Source organism: Alternaria ventricosa, assembly GCF_023758065.1.
Source record: "Alternaria ventricosa strain BMP 2768 chromosome Unknown scaffold_24, whole genome shotgun sequence".
NCBI lineage: Eukaryota > Fungi > Ascomycota > Dothideomycetes > Pleosporales > Pleosporaceae > Alternaria > Alternaria ventricosa.
Window position 1 is genome coordinate 70,168 of NW_026055704.1, and position 25,200 is coordinate 95,367.

The window sequence follows — 25,200 nt, forward strand, 5'->3', positions numbered from 1 at the left end:
AAGGTAGCCTACATCATCACCATTTGACGTCTTCCTTCCTATGTGCACACGACATTTCCTCAACATCGTTCGAGATTAGTTCATCTCCAAATCTTATCGCAAATCCAAGTTGACACAGAAGACACCCAGGATGGCAAACACTAGCGAGTTGCGTCCTAACCAGCTCTCCATCATGCCTAGTAATGATCAGCTGACAAGCGCAGTCTAGTACGACTAGCACAGAGACTCGTTCGCGATGGGCCATGCAGGATAGAGCATACGGCACGTCGTGTACGAGGTATTCTCAATGGAAAGTATGCGTTTGACACTCTGAACGCGCATCATGTTTGGGAACTGGAGTTGCGCTACCCACAGTATGAGTAGTCTCCTCATCGGGACACCTTTATTATGCTGAATATACCAGGTATTTCGTGCCGATCTCAAGCTTCACCCCCCACGCCAAACTATCCCGAGGCTCCGCTGTGGACGGGACAGATGGCGGCGCACACCTAGCGAGTCTCACAGTCGGCAATCGCAGTAGCAATCGCATCCTCATCTTCAACACCGGCAAGCTCAAGGATCTCGTAAAAGTCGACTTCCGTGCTATTGATCAGTGGTTTGAAGAAGACATGGAGATATATGGTCATCCCAAAGACCCATACAAGCGCATCGACATTCTACCATCTTCCCGAAACGTCAGGGTGGCTATCGACGGTGTCACACTTGCTGAAAGCGCAAACGCACTGTTTATTTTGGAAACGACGCTGAGGACGAGGCATTATTTGCCGCCGACGAGCGTCAACTGGGAATACCTCACACCGAGCGACACGCTGACTTTGTGCCCGTACAAGGGTCGCGCGGAGTACTACAACGTCAGTGTTGGAGGCAAGCTATACCGGGATCTCGTATGGTACTATAGATACCCGACTGCGGAGAGCGCGCCCATTGCTGGACACATGTGCTTCTATAACGAGAGGGTGGAGGTTTATGTTGATGGTGTGAAGGAGACGCCTTGATAGCGGCTGTCCATGGTCTGCCAATACCGACAAAGCATACCTATAGCATCAGCTCGCTTCGCGTCTCAAAAACAATAAAGCTGGTTCACACAACAAATGAAAAGTAAACATCTTCCTCAAGCCTCTCCACAAGGGAAAGGTGCTCAATGAAAATGTTCCATCCCGCGATGCATACTCATGACTGACACCAGAGCTGCAGGCGACCGGAGATGAACAAGCCAGTGTATCAACTCATCGCTTGCGAACAAACGACAAACCGCACATCAGACTTGCCCACCAATTCAGGCGTGTAAGTTCCCGTGAAAACTAACCTGAGAAATGAACTGCACTGCGGGTCGAGACTCCGATCGGGCTGTCAGACCCGAGTCGAAGTATGAATCTCTGGCGAACGTTCCAAGAAGCTTGGTCAGTTCCTCGCACATGCCCCCAGCACAACGAAGCACTCAAGATCCCGTGAAACCTTGATATGTGACATTCGAAGTGACTCATCAGTAAGAGAATCCCTTAAAGTGAGCCCAAGCCGATGAGCAGTTGAGAAGGCAGTAAAAACAGTTGGAGAAGAAAAGAGCAAATTGGAGGGGCATACCGAGCTGATATGGATACCAGAGCCCGCCAAGCGCTTGGCGCGCTAAGACGCACGTGACGTCCGTGCATGGGTCATTCGCGGGGATTAGTGACGACGAGGTGAAGGAGGAATGTACATATAGAAAACTGGAGAAGGAGTCTGATACTCTGAGTCACTGTGATTCCCGTGACGCGGAGATATAGCGCCGATTTCGCCTGATTGCCCGCACTCAAACTGGCCATATTGATCGACCTTCACTGCCACATCTGCTACCAACATTCCAAGGTTACATCACAAAACCATTTGGGAAATGGCTCCTTTGACCGCACGAAAGCACCCAAACCTCATCGTCACGGTCCTTGCAGGGGTTCTCGCCCGCAACCGAGAGCTCAGCGACCAAGTCGCATCACTGTCGGCTGAAAATGCTCGGATTCAAGACGACGCCGTTGCCCACGACCGAGAGCTCAGTGGTCAGATCGCGACACTTTGGGCTGGAAAAGTTCAGATGCAAGACGCGATGGCCGAGCAAGACCTTCAACTTCAAGCTCTCGAGCAGAAGAACGAGATGTTGAACAGCGAGAAAGACCAGCGGGATTTCGGCAATCTCGACCAGGAACTAGCGGACTCAAGGGTCAAGCTGAAGGCGGAAGAGTCGGCTGATCACCACGCCTTCGTCTCCTCCGCCTCACGCCGCAAGTCACACACCAAGAGCGCGGTGAAGCTGTCCCAAAAGCGCGGACATGAGGCTGACAAGTAAGTCGATCACCATCGCTACAAAGAAGACAGATCACTGACCTTACAACAGTAGCCCGGCCAAGCGTCCCAAGAAGCTCAAGCCATCAACTGTAGCGGTGTGCATTGAGTGCTACCGCTCCAAGACGACCAAACATTGCGACGGAGCCTCCACCTGCTGGCCCTGCCAGTTCCTCGACAAGGACTGCAAGCGCATGAAATGCAAGAACTTCGCCGCCGGTACATGTCGCATCGTCAACTGCACCTTGGCGCATAGCGACAGCGGTTTCCCCAAAGAGATCTTGGAGGAACACCACCATGTCCCGCAGTCGCTCGAGCCTCCGCCCTTCATGCCCCCGAAGCCCTAGCCGACTACGAAGTGTTTTCGCAAGCCGCATAGAGGAGGATGGTAGGGTTTGGAGACTTTATACTGGTTTGTGGTAGATGGAGGAGCCGGTGAAGAGAGGATGTATACGCATGACAGCGCTGTAACTGGTCGAATGTGATTACAGGTTTCCAGGACGACCTCCCGGGCATGTTGATGGCAGCGAAATCACACGGTGTCGCTGAGACGTATTCGACAAACCATAGTAGATAATTAATACAAAACGTTTAAAAACGCATGTTTTAGATGACTGCTGTGACGGGATGACTACTTTGACAAGATGACTACTATGATGAGATGACTACTATGACGACATACCCTCTTCCTACTTTCCCTTGAAGACAACACCATGATGATTCCACCAATAAGTCTGATTCCAACCCTGAACCAACGTCTTCCCACCTGGTCCCGTACATATATTACCTTTACCAATTTGCTCCTGCTCCTCGTCCTTCCCACTCCCACCGTTCCAGCTGTTCGGCATGCCGAATCCAAGGTAACAATAATCCCGCTGGATAGGCGCCCACCCGCGAATCTCAAAGGTCACAGGGAGAGAGATGTCAGGCTTCTTCTTGTCGGGGTTGGGCAGCTTGAACGTGTAATCGGCGGTGAGAGGCGGCATGATGGGCATGTTATGAGGGTCGGGTGGGAGCTGGAGAGTAGGGTTGGGAGCATCAGCGCGGATGTGGTCGTCGCACCATTTCTTTGCTGCCTTGTGGAAGTCTTCGAGGGTTGGGTGGGGTTTTGATGAGCAGGATTGCTTGTCAGCTCGCTGTACGTTGTTGGCTGGCTCTGCGACTGGTGCGGCGAGGACGAGGCTTAGGATGAGCGAGGCGGAGAGAAGCTGACACTTCATGATAGGATATGGTAGCTGCTGTTTTGACTAGTTGTGTGCGATGTTTTGGTTGCTGAGTAAGGTAGATATGTTGCTGGCGGCTGGGTCTGTGGTAGTAATATGAAAGTATGGTCTTCGGGTTGGAGAGTAGTGTAGTAACGGAGTACACATTATATACCTCACGCGAGTCACATCGCCGCTGTGAGTATCAGGAAAGGGTACGATGCTATTTTCCAACACCATGATTTCCACTGTGTTTCCTCTCCTACGCCTTTATTTCGATACACTGTGTATCTTCGGAAGTGGTATTGCGACGAGATGCTCGTGAAGCGGAAGGTAGTGGCAAGACAGCTGTCGTATGTGATCGTTGCGGTCGGTGAATCAAGGTGCGAGGAACGAGAAACGCATTGCGAGCGGGTGTTACGGCGGACTTGTGAAAGAATACACGGATGCGCTATGACAGTTAATCTCCTATACTACACCGTAACTACTCGGTTGCGACCAACACTTTGTTCTTCAACCAGCGTTATGATTACGTCGCGAATATCAAGCTTACCGATGGGCAAAGTCAAGCAATTTCTTCGTTCGCTAAGTCGTCGACTGTCGATCCCCATATTCAAAGCGCGTGGCGAGTCCATAGCGTCGCGCGAATCAAGTGTTTTCTCTTCTCTGGCGCAAAATGACACCGACGGCAAATCCTTCTCGACGATAGGTACCCGAGCAACGTCCCACAACGAAGCGCGAACGGCGCCGTCCACCCCATCGATCGCGCCAACCGACCCCGCATGTCCCGAGACAGTAGCGGTGACTGGAGCCTCCGTCGATAGCGTCCCGGGAAACAACGCGGTCAAGAAGCCTCCGGCCGATTTGAATGCGTGGGTAGAACTGAAAGTCAATATTGCGATACTGCGTTTCGTAAACAAGCTACCACTGGACGAGCTGCGCATCATTGGCCAGAGGCTGACGCTCTCCTCTTCTTCAACAGAGGCCCATACCTTCGTGGAGGATGAAGCGTGTTCTTCACGAAGCATCCCGCTAGAATCGTTTACACAACCAAAGACTGTGAGCCTCGGTAGTACGACCAGGGAGTTGAGCGAGTTTTCCACACGTGGCCCGGATAACAGGATCGAATGTAACCGTACCCGAGACGAGCATGCACGTAACCAATACGCCATGAATGAAAGGCCGAGTCTCCGTTCTTCGATGATGGACATGGAATCACATGCGGACGCAGTAACGCTTAGCCTTACCAGTCAAGGGAGCGACTCAGCATGTTCGTTCGCGTGTCATTCGGCGCAGCGAGTCGAGCGGGACCACGCAACTCGGCAGCGTAGAGCTGCGGACATGGAGCGCGCGCCTTCCTTCACAACACGATCGGCCGACTCATGTGATCTCTTCCTGGAATCCATTGGCCTTTCGATGCACCCAGACAGTGATCCAAGGACAGACCTCCAGTGCATGGATGATTTTGACATGGACAACTTACCAAACTGGTCCGACGTGGAGGATGATCCAGAGTACAACCAGTTTGAAGAGCGGTCATTCCACTGGACGGATACGGATAGCTCCCACTCTTCCAGGAAGTCGATGAGAATGGCGGACACGTCATCGCCAGCATTCTACATGCCGGCTGTAGATGTCGACACTGTTGCACCTAGCTTGCATGGCGATGTCGCGCATAGCAATCACGGGTGAAGGATGATGTAAGGACTGAGGTTTGCAGGTGGTTGGAGTGATGGAGCGACACCAAGACACAAGGGGGAACGCCAAGCGGCGGCGGCTAGCGGATTCGCGTCAGGAGCCGGGCTAGATTCGCAAGTCGCGGTTCAGGGCCAATGCGCCATCATCGTCGTCGACACCTCCACATCCACCTACCACCAACCGCCTGCTCAATGTGCCACGGTGACGTCGCCCGCCTGCCCATCGCACCTTCCTCCTCATAGCATCGCTTCCTATCACCGGCAACTCCCCAGGCCCCTAGCGACCGCCCATCCCCCACGGCCGCAGCGACGGCAACATGCTGAAACCGCTGGCTGGCCGTTTGGCACGGCGGCCATGGAGATTTCTCTTCCCCGGCCTCCTTCTTTTCTTTTTTGCATACACACTCTCGCATCGGAGAGGGTCACATCCCCAGGCGCCCGTACACAAAGCGAAGACAAAGTCATATTTCCCGCCCCTCGAAACCAAAGCCGCCAATTCAATCGAGCTCGACTACTGCCAGAATTTCCCTACCAAGCTACTGGAAGAGGTGCAGGTTGTCCTCAAGGTCGCATCGGATGGGGCACATGAGACGAAAGCACACCTCAGCACGGTATCGAGCTGCATCACGAATCTGATCATCGTGGGCGACCGGGAAGAGCGATTGGGAGACCGCCATGTCATCGATATCCTCGCAGAGCTTCCCAAGAGCTACCAGAAAGACAATGTCGACTTTCAAATCTACGTCGAGCACAAGAAGGCACACGAGGGCGGCGAGACGGTCAAGGAGCAGCAGCGGTCCTTCAAGCTCGATCGCTTCAAGTACCTGCCCATGGTGGACAAGGCATACATGACCAACCCCGCAGCCAAGTGGTTCGTCTTCATTGAGTCGGACGTCTACTTCTTCTGGGACACGCTGTTCCGCCTGCTCAGCCAGCTCGACGCCTCGCAGCCACATTACCTCGGCGAGGCGCACAAGGGCTCTGAAGGCCGTCATTTTGCCTATGGCGGCGCAGGAATCGTCCTCTCCCAGGGCCTTGTCAAGCAACTCATCCCAGGCAAGACTCCCGGCTCCACAGAGATTCCCCGCGAAAACCGACTAGGCGTCCGATACGAGAATTGGGTCAAGGAGGAGCAGCGCGGCGACGCTGTCCTTGCCTACGCCATCCAGAACGCGACCGGCCACAAGCTCGAGCCCATGTACCCTACCTTTGCCAGCGACAAGCTTAAAGATGTGACCACCACACGCGACAAGTGGTGCGTGCCAATGCTCTCGCTGCACCAGCTCAAGCCACAGCAGATGGAAGACTTGTGGAGGTGGGAAAGAACACGGCCGTACAACACGGTAAGTACTTCAGCTCCGACCCTGCTAAACGACTGACTAACATTATCGCGCAGAAACCGTTCACCTACTCATCGTTCCTCTCCTATACGCACGGCTTCCTGTCGCAGGGTCCCTCGAAAGAGTGGTGGGATAACCTTTCGCAAGCGCCCGTACCGAACGATCGTCCCGCACATCGCAACGCCGGCTCGTGCGGTTCAGAGTGCGCTAATGACGGCAACTGCCTCCAATGGTCTTACTCGCAGACCGTCTGTCGTCACGCCGATTACATCAAGCTTGGCGATGCTGTCGACCGGGAAAACGGCGGTCAAGGCGAGTTCGTCAGCGGCTGGGACACCGGAAAGCTCCGTGACATGGGCTTTGGTGTCGAGGGACAGAATGGCCAGAGAGAGTTTTACGAAGGTTGCGTCGAAGCCACCTGGCTGACCCCTCAAGAGATGTAGAAACACTCACACGTCAGCGTATAGAGACGGACTTGTATTCGAGACCAGTGACACATAGGGAGGCGTTGCGGTTGCTTGCACCACGTTCATGCATGGCGTTCTGGGTTGGCACATCATTTTGGATATGTGGAGCGTCGCAAACAGCGCGTTGAGCAAGCGTCATGTTGACAGGAAGATGGAGATCAGGCTGATGAGCTTCTTGGGCGAATATGTAATGAACAGAGTTTGAGCATAGACGCAGGGCATAAACTGCGAGGCGGTATGATACCGCGGGCGTTAGACCTGTATATGATAATAGCACACATCTTCACATCTACCCGACGCGCATTCGGGCCTTGCGGTACCCTCGCGGTAGGTAGACGGACGACTTTGAGCAACTTCGTCCAGAGCGGAGGATTGACCTTCCGCCGCCTGTGGGTGGAATACAGTTGTTCCGCTTGGACCATCTGCGCATCGCCGAACGGCTGCTGCCAACTCTTGACACCACTATATCCTCTCCATTTCAACATCATGCCCAGCGTCGCGAACGACTCTAGAACCACATTCAGCCCATTGCTGACAGCTATGCTTGTTCACATCATTACGACTCGGTCGCATTCCCGGTGTTGATGAAACTTGGCGGCGCCGGTGTGTTTGACGGCCTGATTCGGTCGCTTTCTGAAAATGTCGGTTGTCGCTGCTGCTCCACGCATGAAATTGCGCTTTGGGCAGTGAAGGCAGTAGGTCTTGTTCGAAAAGGATCACGATGTGATGAAGAGTTGGATTAAGGTGCGGTGGACGGTAAAAGACCGTTCTCATCTCAGGTACAACAGTCGGCGCGACTCCTCTTCTTAATACTCCCAGGTTAAAAAGCAACGGGTTGCCGGTCCGTCCGGTACTTGACCAGCAGCCGTGCACATTACCCCACATCCCGGTTAAGGAGCCTCATGACAGCAGCGTCTTTCACCTATATTAATGCGGCCTTACCCTGACGTCGTCGGGCCTACTATAGAATATTCCATCACTATTCTCCTGCCCGTGCCATTGGTTAGCTGTCTACTTTCTGCAGTACCCCAAATGAAAGCGCGGGTATCCCTATATTTCGGCCATGGAACAAGCCGGACGCGTGGGCACCGACATGTTCATCTAATGTGAGCCGTGCTCAGATGGACTTGGGGTAAGGAAGCGTTCAGTGACGCGTTTGAGAATTGTATAAAGAGTGTCTCCACCCACCCACTATTGCCGTCTCATCCACATCCAGCGCATCCACAGTCTCTACTACATTCTTTTGAACCACCATCATGTTCACTTCTACGCTCATTACCTTGGCCTCAGTTGCCTCCACTGCACTGGCTGCACCCGCCCTTCACCCCCATGTCACCCGCGCCGCGGAGCCCAAGTGCCCCATCGTCTTCGACGGCCGTGTCCCTGCCAACATGACACCCGTCTCCTTCGACACCCAGACCACCAACACGCTCTTCAACGCCGACTTCGTCAAGGGTAACAACCTTACCTGGTCTCAGATCCTCAAATTCCCCAACGAGTCCTCGCGCTTCGATGGCGACAAGTTCAAGGCTGTTGAGGTGACCATCTCCGATGAGTCCATCTTCCAGAAGCAGCAGGGATTCCGCCGCGCAGGTCTCCAGTTCCTCAAGGATGCCCCTGATGGCGAGGGTGGCAAGGGCGTCAAGACTCTTCACTGGAGTGTCAAGCAGGACTCTGCCAGGCCTTTGAACCTCACTCACGAGTACCTCAACGTCTGGCACGAGGCTGCTGACTTCAGCAACAACCAGATCCAGTTCCAGACTGGATCTCTCATTGGAAAGAGCGATGCCGACAAGGACCAGTTCAAGATTCTTGACCGTGCTGGCAAGTGGCTCTGGAACGTCAAGATCGACCAGACCCAGTGGCAGAACTTTGCTATGACCCTCGACTACACCAAGAAGTACGTTCCTCTCACTCCTAGTCCAGAATATATACTAACAACCCTCTAGCGAGACCACCATCTTCTACTCCGCCGGCCAACAGGAGCTCAGGAAGGTCGCTGGACCTTTGTCCGTCAACCTTGCTGGTCTCGGCCAGTTCCAGATGGGCATCCTCAAGAAGCCCACTGGGACTTCCGATGTCGCCAACGCTGGTTTCCAGGAGGCCAACCTTGACGAGGGCCAGATCTACGGTGGTCTCTTCCTTGAAGACTCCAGCTCCGGCTGCGTTTCCCTCTAAGCGCATCGCCAGACTTACTTGTCGTGTCGAGTAGAAGGGGACGACGGGATGATTGTACATAGGAGGAAGACAGTGGTTGTATATATGGAACGTGTGTTCTTGCTTTGCGTGGGCGGTAGCTTTGTCGAATTACACGTGCTTTGCTTCATGACTAGATGTGCAGTATGAATCGCGACACATTTTCCTGCACTGCAAATCGTCCCCATACCCTGCACTACTGAGCCTCCCATCAAGCGTTGCATCCGTATTTCAAAGGAAATGCTCAAGTCTTCTGTTGTGGTTATGGCGTTCGCGAGGCTGCATTGCGATCTCGGAGTTGCGTGATGACATAACGCCACAGATCATGCCGGCCCATGATGCACATATGGCCCGATGCTACGAAAATATGAACGATGGCTCGAGAAGTAGAACAAAGTTGAAAAAGTTGAGGCTGAGACGAAGTGCCGTCAGGGTCTAGGACGGTGCCTGCCTGTTTGGGCCTAGTGCGGACCCCAGCGGAATGATGGCATCACTCATGTCGACTTGGAAGTCTAGCCCACCGAGGTGACTCCACCGTAAGCTACCTACAAAATGTAGTCTCCTCCCACCACCGGTGTAACAGCCATTATACACGCAATCCCACGCGACAATGTCGAACACAGCCAACAACAAGGAAATCGCGCCGTCAATTGACGTGAAGAACCTCTGCTATGCTTTCCCGGATGGCTCGAGTGGGCTGAAAGATGTCTTCCTTGACCTGCCACCCGGCAGCAGAACACTTTTGATCGGAGGTATGCAAGAGCGAATGCTGGGCCATGAAGATCTTGACTAACAAGCACAGCCAATGGCGCGGGTAAAACCACGCTCCTCCGTCTCCTCTCCGGCAAGCGCATGGCCCCCTCCGGCACCGTCCACATCGCAGGCATCGACCCTTTCAAGATGGGCCTCGAGGGCGTGACCTACCTCGGTCTAGAATGGGTGCTCAACCCCATCGTCCGCACCGACATCGACGTGCCCACCCTCCTCTCCTCCATCGGCGGCGACCACTACACGGAGCGCCGCGACGAACTCGTCCGCATCCTCGACATCGACCTCAGCTGGCGCATGCACGCCGTATCCGACGGCGAGCGAAGGCGAGTACAACTTGCCATGGGTCTGCTGAGACCGTGGACCATCCTGCTGCTGGACGAGATCACCGTTGATCTCGATCTGTTGTCGCGCAGCAACTTCCTCAACTTTTTGAAGAAGGAGACGCAGGAACGACCTTGCACTATCGTATACGCGACGCATATCTTGGATAACCTCGCAACATGGCCCACACATCTCGTGCACATGAGCCTGGGCAAGGTGAAGAAGTGGGGTAGCACCGAGGACATGGATGTCAAGGTCGAGCAGGGCGAGCGCATGTACACTGGTAACAGTCAGCTGGGTGAGCTGGTGTTGAAGTGGCTGCAGGAAGATTTGACAGAGCGGGGTCCCAGAAATGGGAAGGGTGAGGGCGCGTCGTATCAGAGTCTAGAGGGCAAGGGCGGTTATGGCGCTGAGAAGAGGGTGGAGAAGGAGTAGGACGGAGGGGAGAGAATACATTTCGGCATGCTTCAACAATGCGTGTCGATGGAGTTTCAACAGGCGTTTGGGCGGCACTCAACGATGATACCCCGTCTTGTTCAACAATTACATTTCATTGCACCTACACTTCGCCCATGTCCTTACACGATACTCGCTCGTGAACGATCCAATTCATATGCAAGCCTGGCAGAAGTATACGAGAAGATATCAATCATCAACAATTTCGCTCACTTTCCGTGGCATAAGGATTTCCAAAGACTTCAGATCGTTGTAGATAAGACCCTAAGTTGATCGATTGTCCGAGTACGGCGCTATCGCCAAAGAGGGAAGGCGCACCCCGCTTGACGCTAACCAACATTTTCGATTACTCAGTCATTGGCAGCCCGCCAGTCGTGCAATGAAATGCATGTTCCGGTTCGCAAGGGCATTCAGTAGTATCAAAATGGCGCAAGCGCCGCGAAAGCCTCTAATCACCATCGTCGGTGCGACAGGGACCGGCAAATCAGATGTAAAGCTCGTTTTGTTCACACACGCTTCGTCTTGCTGACCACAGCAGGTAGCTGGCTATAGAAATCGCGCGGAAGTACAATGGCGAGGTTATCAACGGTGATGCGATGCAACTGTATCGTGGGTTGCCTATCATCACCAACAAGATTACGCAAGAGGAGACGAGAGGCGTTCCTCATCATCTTCTAGGCTGCATTAGCCTTGAAGAAGAGACGTGGACTGTGGGGAAGTTTGTGGGCGAGGCTTTGAGAATAGTACGACTAAATGCCATGTACAATGGGTGAAGGCTGACATGACCAGATTGATAAGATCAGAAGTAGAGGCAAACTCCCGGTCTTGGTCGGTGGCACTCATTATTATACACAGTCACTCTTGTTCCAGGATGCGCTATCAGATGAGCCTGAGTTGAATCTGAATGAGAACAGCCAGCCTTTGCCTATACTGGAAGAGCCGACCGATGTCCTGCATACCAAGCTGAGGGAAGTCGATCCCATCATGGCTGATCGGTGGCATCCAAATGAGCGGCGCAAGATCCAGCGTTCACTAGAGATATATCTAAGAGCGGGAAAACCAGCTTCGCAGCTCTACAAGGAACAGAAACTTCAGCGCGAGGCCTCTGCTGCCCAGGCGGATGGCACAACGTCGGATAGTCGATCAGGCCTTCGTTTCGAAACTCTTGTGTTCTGGGTGCACGCAAACAAGGACGTGCTGCACCGCCGTCTTGACGGTCGCGTTGACAAGATGATCGCCCGAGGTCTTCTCTCTGAAGTTGAGGAACTCGGTAGTTTCCGTGAACGCCACGAAGCCGACACCGGTGTTAGTATCGACCAGACCCGGGGCATATGGGTATCGATTGGATACAAGGAGTTTCTGGAGTACCAAAGTGCTCTTTCAGACAGCTCACGGGAAGCATCTGAGCTGGAAAAGTTGAAGGTTCTTGCCACCGAGAAGACACAAGCAGCAACCCGCCAATACGCCAACCGCCAGATCAAATGGATCCGGATCAAACTCCTCAACGCACTCATCAGCGCAGGCCAAAAAAACACCACCTTCCTAGTCGACGGCTCCAACCTATCTCAATGGGCAGACAACGTCGTCAAACCCGCCATATCCATCACCCAGCAATTCCTCTCCGGCCAACCACTTCCCCCACCCTCGACGTTGTCGCCGGCAGCAGCAGAAATGCTGACACCGAAGCGCGAGTACGATTTAGGACAAAGACCAGACCTCTGGCAGAAGAAGGTCTGTGAGACGTGCGGTACGATGGCTATTACTGAGAATGATTGGAGTTTACATGTTAAGAGTAGGGCGCATCGGAAAGCGGTTGCTACGAGGAAGAAGGGGGAGAATGCACATAAGATGCGAGATGGAGGTGCGAGAAGCGCTCAAGAGGAAGTGATTGATGTTCTAGAACAGTATCTAGATACTTTTCCTGGGAGTCAAGAGACTAAATGAGTGATGGGCTTCGAGACTCCGTTTACTCCGTTTACTCCGTTGTATCAGCCGCCTCCCTTCACCCTCCTTCACCTCTCTCTCTTGTGTTTTCTCAGCAGCTACATGCGCCCCCACACCCAGCACTAGGGATAAAGTTTACGTTACAAGCCGCATCGTTTTCGCAAGTCACCCAATTGCCCTGGCCTGCATCTGCAGCTTGCCAGCACCATTCTCCTAGGTTGCCACACTTCTTCCAGCAATAGCCGTCTTCACAGCCCCAATCGCGGCTGGCGCAGCTTTGCGCTTGGGGTTCTGAGAGGGGTGAGGTGGCGATGGCGGTGGTGGCGGTGGCGGTGATGAGGAGGGTGAGGGTGGTGAGGGGGTGCATGGTTGGGGGTGGACTGGGTGGGGGGTTAGATTGGGCTTTGGGGATATGCGACGATATGGGGAAGAGTCTTACTTTTTTGGTCTGCTGTTGAGCTGGGAGTGATATCTGGAGGAGGCAGTGGGAGTTTTTTCTGTGCTTGAATCATCTTCCTGTATCCTTCTCGTCTTTATATACACCTTTTGATACCATCGTACGACGCGCGCTTACTCTACTCTGAGTTCTATATTACCCGAATAACTGCACTTGTACTTCAACGCAACGGCCATGATGTTCAGCGGAGATGATCTGAGGTTGATTTGATGATGTTTTGATAGTGTTGCTCGCCTATCGGCAATGTGACCGTTGCGACTTGGCTGCATGCTTACATTTGCAAAATCTACCGAAGCTAGCTAGCGCTTTTTGAGGTTATAGACATACCACATCGTGCGATGTTATCTTCACCGCTGGAAAAGCGGCTGCGAAAGATCTTGGACACGGATGCTCAGGTCCTAGGTTATCTGGGGTCGGTCTTCATGGAGCGCGATGTTCGAGCGCGGTATTTGATTATAAAGAAAATGTATATGGCTATAATGCATGAGCTGTATTACAATTGATGTACTGTGTTTAATGTTTCCTGGAAAGGGTGTCTTGCGCAGGTCGAGTGAAGTTGGCCAAACGGAATGTAGTTGCCGAGGTACAGCAGGAGGAAAGTTCAGATGACGGTGGTAACATTGTAGACGCCCGCAATCGATGGGTTTCCACAAGTTGCCTGATTTGGACAACGCTAAGCAACGCACACCAATACCCTCAACTTGTCGCGTAACAGCTTTAGACAACGCCTTCCTAGCTAAATAACCTTGCAGGCAGGCGGCGATGCAACTGCATTTATCTTTTTCCGTCGTCTTTTCTGGCAAATGGGAGCTCGAACATCTTTACCTGCTTTTTCAACTTAGCTCTATCTGGCTGGCATTTCCGAGTTTTTCCTTTTTCTCTGGATGCTTTTTGCTTGGTTTGGCTGATTACGAGCGCTTGCAGGAACACATGTGTCCTCCTGTGCAAACAATTATGCCGCATTCTTTCGTGCAATGAACTGTTTGTCGGTACCTGGGTTGCTGTTCTTAAGTGTGGACTGCAGGGCCTGGTACCTGGGTAGGCTCGATGCTACACCTGGGTAATTCGGCAAAGTGCATGGCTTACTGGCTTGACGTTACATATAGTATCTAACAGATGCCTTTGTGAGCTTGCGCTCCACATGTATGAGCCCCTGGCTTCCCGGAGAACTGCCGATGATAAACTTCCTTAGCGGGTCACGTCAAACACGCGTCCCTGCCCCGCGACGTGTTAGCATTTCCTACCACCACTGCAAATCACGAACATAATCACGTCGACTATCGTCTCCAGTCTTTTAGACTGATCAAATCTGTCGGCGCCTGAGTTCCCTCCATTGGTATACTTTACTGATTGCCGGTCCCCACCTCTGACCTCTTCGCTGCCTCACCGCGCCGATGGACGATGATGCAGTCATGTCCTGCGATGACCCGTACCAAACCTCCCTTAATCTTGCAACATTACCCACCGAAGTACTCGACAGGATCTTTGGATATCTTCGACTAGACATTCGGCCTTTGAATTTGCCAAAACATGGTGACGTGACCTGGCTGATCGACAACGATGACGACCGTACGAAGAGAAAGACCTTACACAGTCTTTGTCTGACGACAAAACGACTCCGAAAGAGTGCGACGCCGCTACTCTACGCAGATATACACATCGTTGGCTGGAGGCAAGAAAGAAAGGTTACACATCTCCGCCTAGGAAGGCCGTGGGAGATGGCAATGGGCGACGCGGATTGCGTTCGCTAGTTGACAAGACTTCTTCGGACTATCAGCTTATGTTCATACTTGGCCGAATACATACAAGTCATACGTTGTAATTAAACACTAGCTCGGAGATGCAAGGAGGGCCTTGAGGAGCAAGAGGAAGATCTGGTGTTAGCAATGGGAGAAGCGATCTCTGAAGACCTGCTAGCTATGGTGCAGGGCTTATTTAACGATTAGGTGGCAGGTTTGTGGCACGACGAATTTAAAGGGACTCCAGCGAAAGCGCAGTTGACGCTCTTGCTTTGGTTGAGTCCAAACGTATTAGAGCTAACGCTCGAAACCTATAATGGACCTCTAAGTCGGATTCTTGGCCTTGAACTCGGATTAAGCAAACCTGGCTATTACGCAAAACTCGCTACGATCAATATCATTACAGGGGATTTCCTTGTCAAAGTCAATGAAGATGAGCCTGATGGGACTGATGGGTTAAACTGTGTATTTCCGCAGCCGGAGTCATACGACGAGCGCATCGCGACGTTTCGCTATCTTCTAGCGTTGAAACATTACCGCCACCGCTATCCGGATGATATGCATCGCAGCCTTCTCGGCCCTGAGGCTTTACGACTTGATTTCGAAGGAAACGGGCTCCGGAATCTCAGCACTCTTTATCTTGTTGACTGCAAGATATCTATGGAACAGATTATTATGACTATACGACCTTGTCACCGACTGGTAGAGTTCCGCTTCAGACTGGGCTGTTTAAGACCTTATGATGAACGCGATGACATGCCCTGGATTCTGGATTTCGAGCTTATGTGCATGGCTCTTCTTCAAAGCAAGGATACGATGCAATATCTTTTACTCTCTGCAAAACAAGCGGAGGGCCGTTTCGGCGACTAAGACTGTACTACTCTCGCAGTTAGTACCCTCAACGAGTTTACTAAGCTGCAAACTCTATTAGTCCCCGCTATAATCCTTACAGATACGCCTATGATAATAACGTATACCTCGGAAGAAGCTCACTGGGATGCGGATCTGGCATTTCAACTTTGAATAGTCGAAAGCTTACCTACCTCGATTACTCTGTTGGGTCTCGGCAACGAGCAACTTCGCTAAGCTCTTGAAGGCAGTTGGCACCTACATGTCGCAGACGAGGCCAATCGACAGTTGGCAAGGGGGATTGAAAGACTGCCTAACCTTCGAGCGGTATGTATCCTACATGGAGCCCAGCGGGATATCGTGTATATTCCGGACCTTTGGGATGCCTGTTTGCAGAAGGGTATTGAATACGTGGTACAGGACAGCCTAGAGGGTGACGAGATTCTACTTAAGCATTATGAGATCAATGCTTAGTATGGGAAGGAGATATTGTTATTTCACCGACACTTGTACTGCTTCTTCTCTTTCTGTATATTATAAAAGGGTCGCGTTTGTTAATGTATATACTGTACTGATAGTGCGTGCTTTTAATAACATTGCGAGGTGCTTTCGATTACAGCTGCTTGTCTCGTTAAGATTAAATAGTAGCTCTGTCGACGGTGTGTAATGCCCACCTTTAACGATCTGGTAACAGGGGATGCAGCACAACAACTTATGTACATTGTCGTCTAAAAACATTGCTAAGATATTATCGCAACGGCATCCTAAGTTAAATTGAAACGATATCTAGTTACTTATACTACTTAGTTCTATTACAGGTCAATAAACATGTCTAGTAGTAGCAGCTAAAGACTTAGCCGCAAACCCTTAAGTCACTATTAATAAATCTTACCTAGGCAAATCGATAAACCGTGTTTGTGGTGTTTCTAAACAGAGGGGAAAAGATGCGTGTTTTACAGGTGCAGATACAGGTTGTATTCGACTTTATTTGTGCACTTTTACTAGGCTAAGTAACATCTTATGTACGTGAAATTCGCTACATCTACAATCGATGCTGTACAAAAGATTACTAGTGAAGCTTTAATATCGCTTGTTTGCTCTCCCTAATATGGTTTCTAGGCTCACTACTGCACCTATGTAGCCCGCAGAGCCTTGCTCGTTATCACTAACTAGTACCACGTGCTGGAACAACTCTGTAACAGCCGCACTTACGCGATGTAGGCTGCACAGCCTTCTATTGTCCTAAGTTGTCCAGGTAAACAGCTTCAATACTGCATGAGGTGCACTTAGCAAGAGCTCCTTCGCCAAGTGTTTTGCTTCGCTGAGAGTGTAGTGCAGCATCTGCGGCGAAGGTAGGATACGTCAATAGCAGCTGTTCGAATTCCTTCTTCTGAATAAGGTCTTTGTGCTTTTCGAAGACAACGGAAGTTATGAGACGTCCATAGCCCCATCGACATTGACCTCGGTACCGTAGTGAGCGTGGATTGCAGTGATAAGCATCTCTTTGTCCTTGTCAGCATCCACGAGTACAGCCTTCACGTCTTCCGCAGCTGGCTCGTAGAGCTTAACGACGTCATACTTGTCGGCGATAGCGTGTACACCGATTGGAACAAGCACCCGTTTGTTCTTGTCGTCGCCCGCGAATTTCGCGATCTCGTCTTTGTTGTACGCGCCGGTGTACATGAACTTGAGAAGGAACTCGAAGTGTTCGGGATCGTCTTCGTGGAGTTCCATGATACCCTCAGATGATTCCTAAGCATTATCAGTATTTCCTCTTGACACATAGCTCCAAACTCTTGCCGACCTACTTTGAAGTTGCCAGTGAAAGCATTGAGAAAGTAGTTAGACTCTAGACATAGCACAGCCTTGTGCGCATAGTACTCGCGCGTATGACCTTCGTGAATTTGCTTGATCTTGACGTCGGATAGCGCAGGGTTGTTGAAGAGCCTGGGGTCGCGTTAGTACCCATTTAGGGCTGGAGGAGGCAGCATGCTTGGCTGGTGCGACTTACTTAGCAGCCGATCGCTTTGATTCAGACATGTCGAAGACCTTGCGACCCAAGCGCATTGCAGTGGGAGTTTGCAACAATAATAGAGCAGTGAGGTTGGCGCGAGTAAACAAGGTCGCTGCATGTGCACTTGGACAAATCGGGTTAGAGGAGAGTATCGCGGTGTGAACGCGGTATGCTAGCGCCACTCAAGAAATGAATGAATATAGAAGAATGATGAAGAGGAAAGAAAAAGACTTCGTCAACGCGTAGATGGGAGACGACCAAATAAGCCGTAGCATCGATCACATACTCGAATCACCTAGGCCAAGCTCCAATAATAAATCTTATGTTCTGTCCTAAAACGCTTGCCTCAACGCGCGCTCTTCACAATCCAACCGCACCTCTAGTTGCTGGCTTCCTGCGCCAACTGAAACTGGCTAACAAACCTCCGTTCCACTGCCGATCTCGGTGCACTTCCCACTTGCCCTGTCTCGTCCTCATCCCTCATCCCCCACCCGCCCCCACCAGGTGTGTCGATGACAAAGCAATCTCCCTTCTGTACAGAAAAGTCCTTGCGTCCACCCAGCCTACACCACCGCCCACCAACCTTCTTAACAATATAATTTACCCCACTACTGCCATCCTCACCCCCAAGCATACCATACGGCCTAGTAACCCGCCTCTCACTAACAATTGAAGCATTCATATCGCGGTAGAACTCATACACGCGCCGAATCCCATTTCCGCCGTTCCACCGCCCTTGTCCACCCGACCCATCACGTATACTGAACTCACGAAGAAGCACAGGATAACGCTTCTCCAGTAGTTCCGGATCCGTGATACGCGTGTTTGTCATGTGGATGTGCACGCCTGAAGTGCCGTGCCAGCCAGGTCCGGCGCCACTGCCTCCGCATATTGTTTCTCCGAAGCCGAAACCAGAGTTGAGGATGGGTGTACCGTTGTCGTCGTGATCGCCATTTATACCGAATGAGAAGACATTGCAGTCGCCTTGGCTTGCGGCACAGGCTTCGAATGCGCGGATGACAACATCGGTGACGCGTTGGGATGTGATGGGATTACCTGCGCACACTGCGGCGTATGGCGAGGGGTTCAGGATACTTCCTTCTGGGATTGTGAAGGTGAGGGGGCGGAGGCAGCCTTCATTGAGCGGAATGTCTTGGTTGATGAGGCAGCGGAGGACGTAGAGTGTGGCGGATCTGGCGATGGCTTGGGGGGCGTTGAAACTGTGGTACCCCTCCTCGCCTGTACCGGTAAAATCGAAGTGTGCGGACCCGTTGTCTGGGTTGATGGTTATGGCGAGCTTGATGGGTGTGCCGTCGTCCATGAAATCGAGTGCGGCAAGCCGCTTGCCGCCGGTTTGTTGATGTGTACGCTTCATGAACTCGCGTACGCAGGACTCGGCGTTGGCGGTGATTGCGTGCATGTTGAGATGTACGGTTGAGAGACCTCGTTCGGTGATGAGGTCAGCTACGAGCGCTGCGCCTTTGGCGTTGGCAGAAACTTGTGCTTTAAGGTCGTTGATGTTATCGGCGAGCTTGCGTGTTCCTGAGCAACCTGGGTATTGCGCGGGGTCGTGGAGCAATACCCTTGTAACTAGTTCCTCGTCGAAAACGCCATCGCGAACGAGGTATTCTGACACAATCATGGCACCCTCCTCGTGCAATTCGACGCTGCCAGCTGGCATTGAGCCTGGAAGTATTCCACCGATTTCTTGGTGATGCCCTCTTGAAGCTGTGTAGAAGATAATGGTCTTGCCTGCATCGTTGAAAACAGGCGTCACGCATGTTATGTCCGGAAGATGCGTGCCGCCGGAAATGGGGTGGTTAGCGACGATGACGTCGCCTGGTCGTAGCTGGCCTAGATACTTGTTGTGCTGGTACATGACTGCCTGCTCCATTGAGCCAAGGTGAACTGGCACATGTGGAGCGTTGGCTACAAGGCGACCTTCGGGGCTGAAGAGCGCGCAGCTGAAGTCAAGACGTTCCTTGATGTTGACCGAAACACTAGTCTTCTGTAGTGCGAGACCCATCTGTTCAGCGATGCTCATGAAGCGATGTGCCATCACGGAAAGTTCTACTGGATCAACGGTCCGTGGTGCAACAGCTTCGTTGCCTGGTAGGGTAGTCGTTCGATCGAGCTCGATCATGACATGGCGGTCAAGTATGGTTGCCTTGGAACTCGGTGCAACCACTATCGTTTGTGTGTTGTCTAGGATGATAGCTGGCCCATCGACGATATCACCTCTGGCCAATTTCGTCAAGTGATACAAAGGAGAAGTAGTCCAGCCATTCTCGAAGAAGACAGGGACGTGGTCCGAAATCTTCTTTGCCGACACAGCGGACGGGGTGCAGGCGGTGAGCTGTTGATCGAGGTTGAACACGGGTTCAACCGATGGGCTCCGGGCAGTCGCTCGGACTCGCACATTCTCCACAAGAACATCTCGTCCGGGCATGATGAAGGAAAATTGGCGTTTGTGTTCAGCCACGAAGGCGTCGTTCCACGTTCCTTGATCAGGGCGCGAGACCATGAAGGTTGTGTCAGATCCTTCGTAGCGGAGGTTGAGAAAGTGGTCGAAGCCAATTGTCTGGCCAGAGAATCCGTCGTTAGCCAGTTGTTCAGCAGCAGTCTTCTCGAGCGACGACAGCCTTTCGTCAAGTTCGTCCAGGGAAGACTTCAGCAATACTGAGCATGGTTCTTGAACATCGCGAACGACATCTGCAAGTGCCATGCCGTATGCTGACAAGATAGAGGAGTAGCGATGAATCAAAATGCGATCGATACCCAGGTTGGCAGCAATGGCACAGGCAGCTTGTCCACCCGCGCCACCAAAGACCGCAAGATCATGATCAGACGTCCGGTGTCCTTTCGCCTCAGTGAGTGAGCGGATAGGTCGACACATTGTCTCGTTCGCAACTTCCAAAAAGCCAAGAGCAAGTTCTTCGACAGTCTTCGTCTTCCCGCTAGTCTGTGACAGATCTGCATTGACCACGACGAGTAATTCTTCAAAGGCTCGCTTTGCGCCTTCATAGTCCAGAGGTTCGTTCTCGTGCTTGCCGAAGATCTTTGGAAAGTACTCAGCCTGGAGACGCCCCAAGACAAGATTTGCATCTGTAACCGTCAAAGGGCCACCTTTGCGATATGCGGCTGGACCTGGATGTGCACTTGCTGACTCGGGGCCTGCTAGGAAGAGGCCATTGCGATAAGAAAGGATGCTTCCACCGCCTAGAAAGTTTAGCAGCTATTCAAGTCCACAATCATGAATGCTACTTACCGGCAGCGACGGTGTCGATCTCTAGTTGTGGAGATTGAATCGTAACACCAGCCGTGATCGACTCAAAGGTGTGCTCCAGTGTTCCCGCATACCGCGAAACATCAGTACTGGTTCCGCCCACTGCATAAGCATTAGCTTACTTCTGGTATGCCTCGCAAGCTTTAGACTTACTGTCGAAACCTATCACTGGCTTCTTCCGCTGTATGTCGAAACAAGTCTTTCTGAAGCCAACAACACCTCCAGCCGGGCCTGACAGGATAGCTTTCAGACCGCTGAAGTGCTGCCATCCCACCAGTCCTCCGTCACTTTGCATGAACTCGCAACGAGCACCCTTGGTATCTTCCAGGCCGCCTACGAAGCCTTCACGAAAGCCGTCGATGTAATTGCGCGTCAAAGGCGTAAGGTACGCGTCTGCTGTTGCTGAGTAGCCTCTCGAAATGGCTCTGATCATGGGGAAGATCTGTGATGAGACTGATATCTGCGTGAAGCCGATGTCTCTGGCGATATCGGCAACCTGAAGCTCGTGGTTCGGGAAAGTATAGCTGTTGATGAGCGTTATCGCCAAGGACCGTACGCCCTTGTCGAATAAGGCCTGGAGACCTTTGCGGGCGTGTGTGCTGTCTACTGAAGTGTCAGCGAGGAAGTTACTTCCACGTCAAGCTACTAACCAATTGGTCGCAGAACGCGAATGGCTTCGCCACCGACCCCCCTTTCCAGGTTGTATGAGTCGCGATTGGGGTCTCGTAGTGTTGACTTGTCCTCGGTTGAATCGTGGAGTGTGACGCGCTCGTCAATCTCTAGTACATCGTCGAACAACGTCTCAGGCCTTCGTATGTTGAGATCAAACAACTTCGGTCTCGTCTGATCACCTATGCGTAGAAGATCCCTGAACCCTTTGGTGACGACCAACGCGCATTTCGTAGAGTTTCGTTCCAACAAGGCGTTTGTCGCGACTGTAGTTCCCATCTTGATCGATTCGATGTTGCTGGTGTCAATCTTGCTGCCGCGTGGTATGGATACGTTCAAGGCCTGCTCGAGTATCCTGCGGATGCCCTCTGTGGGTGCATCGGCATAGTTCGTCGGATCGTTACTCAGAAGCTTGACTAGCACGTCTGGTTTCCCTGGTACGATACCCAAGCAGTCTGTGAAGGTACCGCCGCGATCTATAGCGATGCGTATACCTGCACCCTGCAGCGGATGCTCAACGAAAGGCATATTTGGCGGGCGATTAGAAAAGAGGTGTATCGATGAAGAGGCCAAATGCAGTGTTTCGTAGTCCAAAGGTGATGTATGTCCCTATAGCTCCCAGAAATCCGAAGTAAGCCACCGTCGTGCCAGTGGATAGATCAGGGTATGAACGCGCCAAACAGGCATCGCCTGGTCAGCTGTTTTGTCGCGCGCCATTGGCAGTGATGATACCGATGCCGCAGTGTATGCCGTTCCGAATGCATGGCAGTACGGGTTTGTAATGCCTATCGCGTCGCGTCGAGGGTGGAGTTGCTGCGCATTCGGGCAGGATGAGGATGACGCGCGATTGCCGATCCCTTCCCAAGAAACACGCTAATACATGACTAGCGTGGCACGAACGAACCCCTCAATGAATCCTTCGAAGTTCCGACAATCCTCTCCATCGGGGGCCAGAGTCCGAAAGAATAGCAGGGGCCGATATCACGCTCTCCACCATATGCTAAGTGGCTATGCGATCATGAGCGTGGGCTTGCAGCGCGCATGCCGAGGTCGCAAAATGATTCGACTGCTCTCCATAGCAGCGTTGTCGTGATCTGCCTGTAAGAACACCATCATTGTCGCATCCAGATCCAACCAATATGACCGAAACTATCAATCTGCAATTGGGGTGGCCGTCGCCTTCGCTCTTTCCATCGGCTCAACTTCTCGACGGCGCGACAAGCGTACTTAATTCGCAAGCAAAGGCCGCAGCCTCACTGATCTACGGCCCAGACGCTGGCTACGAACCACTCCGACGTAGTATCGCAGCATGGCTCACTTCAACGTACGGACGCGGTTCGGAGCTTTCGTTCGACCGTATCTGTGTCACGAACGGGGCGTCGGGAAACCTGGATAACGTTCTTGCACGCTTCACAGAGCCAGGTTACACACGAAACATATGGATGGTTGAACCGTGCTACTTTCTGGCTTGTCCTATCTTCATGGACAACGGGTTCCAGGGGATGATGAGAGGTGTGCCAGAAGACGATGAAGGGCTGGATGTGGATTTCCTACGACGAAGTCTCACGGACGCAGATAAATCGACAACACCCTCTCCATCAACGCGAAAGACGGGTGAAAGATACAAGAAGCTTTATCGACACATCATCTACTGCGTTCCGACGTTTTCAAACCCAAGCGCGAAGACCATGTCGCTCAGGCGAAGACAACAACTCATTCGCCTCGCACGAGAATTTGATGCCCTCGTGGTCACCGACGATGTGTATGACATATTACGCTGGCCAGCCGATAAAGACGGAAGCTATGAGAATCTCGGTGACGTACCGCCACGAATTGTCGACATCGATCGCACGCTCGATGGAGGCCCCAAAGATGAATGGGGTAATGCTATGAGCAATGGTTCGTTCTCGAAGATCATAGCACCGGGTGTGCGAGTAGGCTGGGCAGAAGCGACCCCTGCATTCACTCTTGCACTATCACAAGTGGGTGCGACCAGATCTGGAGGCTGTCCCGCACATATTGCTGCTTCATTCGTTCATGAGGTGCTTGAGTCTGGGTTGTTGCGCAAACATCTAGAGACCAAAGTTCTTCCGACGTTTCGGTCTCGCTACTACGCCATGCTTGAGGGGATAGAGATCTTTCTGGTTCCACTGGGTGTCACCATCTCTACCGGGAAGCCGTACAATGAGATTTCCGACCAAGCGAGCGGCGCCGACACTAGTCCTGAGGAGTCTTCCGCGCAGGCTGGAGGCTACTTCATATGGCTACTGTTGCCAGAAGGTCTGGCTGGAAAAGGTGCCGATTTGGCTGCCAAAGGCTTGGAGAAATACAATGTAAAGTTCGCATATGGCGACATGATGCAAGTGCAAGGGGATCCTACATCCTCCGTTCGTGCTGCAAGGGGCTATGGAAATGGCATACGTTTGTCATGGGCATGGCATACGGAAGTAGAGATTCTCGAAGGTATCAAGAGATTAAGTGCATTGATCAAGGAAAGTAGTATATAGGACTAAATCTACAATATGTAGTTGATACATATCGGATCCGTTGTAGAAATGCAAGCTCATTCTCTTGATGGTGGCGTGAGTAAACCCCCAACGACAGCATGTGACTGACCATGCTTTCTAGCACTGTCATCCAAGAAGAACTTCAAGACAACTCCAGCTGCTGCTACAGAATCGTCATCCGCATCGATAGCATCGAGCGTCTCTTCCAAGACCTTGGGCTGCCAATTCGGGAAGAAATACTTGATTGTCTCACTGTTGATGAAACGATCGAACTCGAAATGACCCTGGAACGTGAGGACACGACCAGGTTCATACATGCCCTGATTAGCGCAATGCTGAGTTCTTCCCAGCGTTGTCCAAGAGCCCGGCAGCGCTTCTACATCTGGAACAACCACGTGGTCGTGATGCACAAATTGTAACCTCATCTTCTTGACATCCATACCATCTTTGCCCTCCCTGTTATCAACCAATGCATGGTAGAATTGCCGATGTAGTGAGATCTCTTTTACCCCTAGTTCCCAGCCTTCCGGATGCTTCTCCACCTTCACACCATAATCTCCAAGTAGAGCTTGGCAGACCAACTGGTGGCCGAAGCAGCTGCCGAAGATCCTCACCCTGGGCTCTGTCTCATATATTTCTTTCGTCCATCGTGCGAGTTTGCGTATCCAGGGTAGCTCATCGTAGGCCGAGTTCGCAGAGCCAGAGATGATGACAGCGTCGAATTCTGCTATAGAGGCGGGATATTCGTTCTTCGTAACATCGAAGTCGATTGATGTGATCTGAATGGAAGGGTCCAATGACGCGCGTGATGACTTTGTTTTGGCAGCCGCTGAGGAAAGAAGTTGGTGGAAGATACGCCCATAGGTGGGGGCGCGTTCGGCGGCCACAACAGGCACCGGCGCATCGGCATTGAGCATGCAAATGCGTAAATTCCGTGCCATGGTTGCACGAATTGAGTGAGAAGGTCTTTCA

At 52.1% G+C, this 25,200-nt stretch overlaps 10 protein-coding genes across 10 annotated transcripts; 6 read left to right on the forward strand and 4 right to left on the reverse strand.

Annotated features, from left to right (window-relative positions):
- Nucleotides 1-1,870: 1,870 nt before the first annotated feature.
- Nucleotides 1,871-2,660, forward strand: J4E93_009734 (uncharacterized protein; the record flags this gene model as incomplete). Its single annotated transcript, XM_049347623.1, has 2 exons — nt 1,871-2,313; nt 2,369-2,660. The coding sequence occupies 2 exons, from the start codon at nt 1,871-1,873 to the stop codon at nt 2,658-2,660; spliced, it is 735 nt and encodes a 244-aa protein (XP_049195124.1).
- Nucleotides 2,661-3,002: 342 nt separating this feature from the next.
- Nucleotides 3,003-3,533, reverse strand: J4E93_009735 (uncharacterized protein; the record flags this gene model as incomplete). The annotated part of the gene is made up of 1 exon (XM_049347624.1): nt 3,003-3,533. One exon carries the CDS (start codon nt 3,531-3,533, stop codon nt 3,003-3,005), a length of 531 nt encoding a protein of 176 aa, XP_049195125.1.
- Nucleotides 3,534-5,529: 1,996 nt separating this feature from the next.
- Nucleotides 5,530-6,995, forward strand: J4E93_009736 (uncharacterized protein; the record flags this gene model as incomplete). The annotated part of the gene is made up of 2 exons (XM_049347625.1): nt 5,530-6,555; nt 6,609-6,995. 2 exons carry the CDS (start codon nt 5,530-5,532, stop codon nt 6,993-6,995), a joined length of 1,413 nt encoding a protein of 470 aa, XP_049195126.1.
- Nucleotides 6,996-8,275: 1,280 nt separating this feature from the next.
- J4E93_009737 (uncharacterized protein) lies at nt 8,276-9,197 on the forward strand (the record flags this gene model as incomplete). The annotated part of the gene is made up of 2 exons (XM_049347626.1): nt 8,276-8,919; nt 8,969-9,197. 2 exons carry the CDS (start codon nt 8,276-8,278, stop codon nt 9,195-9,197), a joined length of 873 nt encoding a protein of 290 aa, XP_049195127.1.
- A 628-nt stretch (nt 9,198-9,825) lies between these two features.
- Nucleotides 9,826-10,742, forward strand: J4E93_009738 (uncharacterized protein; the record flags this gene model as incomplete). Its single annotated transcript, XM_049347627.1, has 2 exons — nt 9,826-9,967; nt 10,018-10,742. The coding sequence occupies 2 exons, from the start codon at nt 9,826-9,828 to the stop codon at nt 10,740-10,742; spliced, it is 867 nt and encodes a 288-aa protein (XP_049195128.1).
- A 445-nt stretch (nt 10,743-11,187) lies between these two features.
- Nucleotides 11,188-12,707, forward strand: J4E93_009739 (uncharacterized protein; the record flags this gene model as incomplete). Its single annotated transcript, XM_049347628.1, has 3 exons — nt 11,188-11,253; nt 11,306-11,506; nt 11,553-12,707. 3 exons carry the CDS (start codon nt 11,188-11,190, stop codon nt 12,705-12,707), a joined length of 1,422 nt encoding a protein of 473 aa, XP_049195129.1.
- Nucleotides 12,708-17,180: 4,473 nt separating this feature from the next.
- J4E93_009740 (uncharacterized protein) lies at nt 17,181-17,819 on the reverse strand (the record flags this gene model as incomplete). The annotated part of the gene is made up of 3 exons (XM_049347629.1): nt 17,181-17,504; nt 17,561-17,699; nt 17,764-17,819. 3 exons carry the CDS (start codon nt 17,817-17,819, stop codon nt 17,181-17,183), a joined length of 519 nt encoding a protein of 172 aa, XP_049195130.1.
- Nucleotides 17,820-18,145: 326 nt separating this feature from the next.
- Nucleotides 18,146-22,249, reverse strand: J4E93_009741 (uncharacterized protein; the record flags this gene model as incomplete). The annotated part of the gene is made up of 4 exons (XM_049347630.1): nt 18,146-20,985; nt 21,035-21,154; nt 21,206-21,655; nt 21,703-22,249. The coding sequence occupies 4 exons, from the start codon at nt 22,247-22,249 to the stop codon at nt 18,146-18,148; spliced, it is 3,957 nt and encodes a 1,318-aa protein (XP_049195131.1).
- Nucleotides 22,250-22,860: 611 nt separating this feature from the next.
- On the forward strand, nt 22,861-24,228 carry J4E93_009742 (uncharacterized protein; the record flags this gene model as incomplete). The annotated part of the gene is made up of 1 exon (XM_049347631.1): nt 22,861-24,228. The coding sequence occupies one exon, from the start codon at nt 22,861-22,863 to the stop codon at nt 24,226-24,228; it is 1,368 nt and encodes a 455-aa protein (XP_049195132.1).
- A 56-nt stretch (nt 24,229-24,284) lies between these two features.
- On the reverse strand, nt 24,285-25,169 carry J4E93_009743 (uncharacterized protein; the record flags this gene model as incomplete). The annotated part of the gene is made up of 1 exon (XM_049347632.1): nt 24,285-25,169. The coding sequence occupies one exon, from the start codon at nt 25,167-25,169 to the stop codon at nt 24,285-24,287; it is 885 nt and encodes a 294-aa protein (XP_049195133.1).
- Between the last annotated feature and the right edge of the window lie 31 nt (nt 25,170-25,200).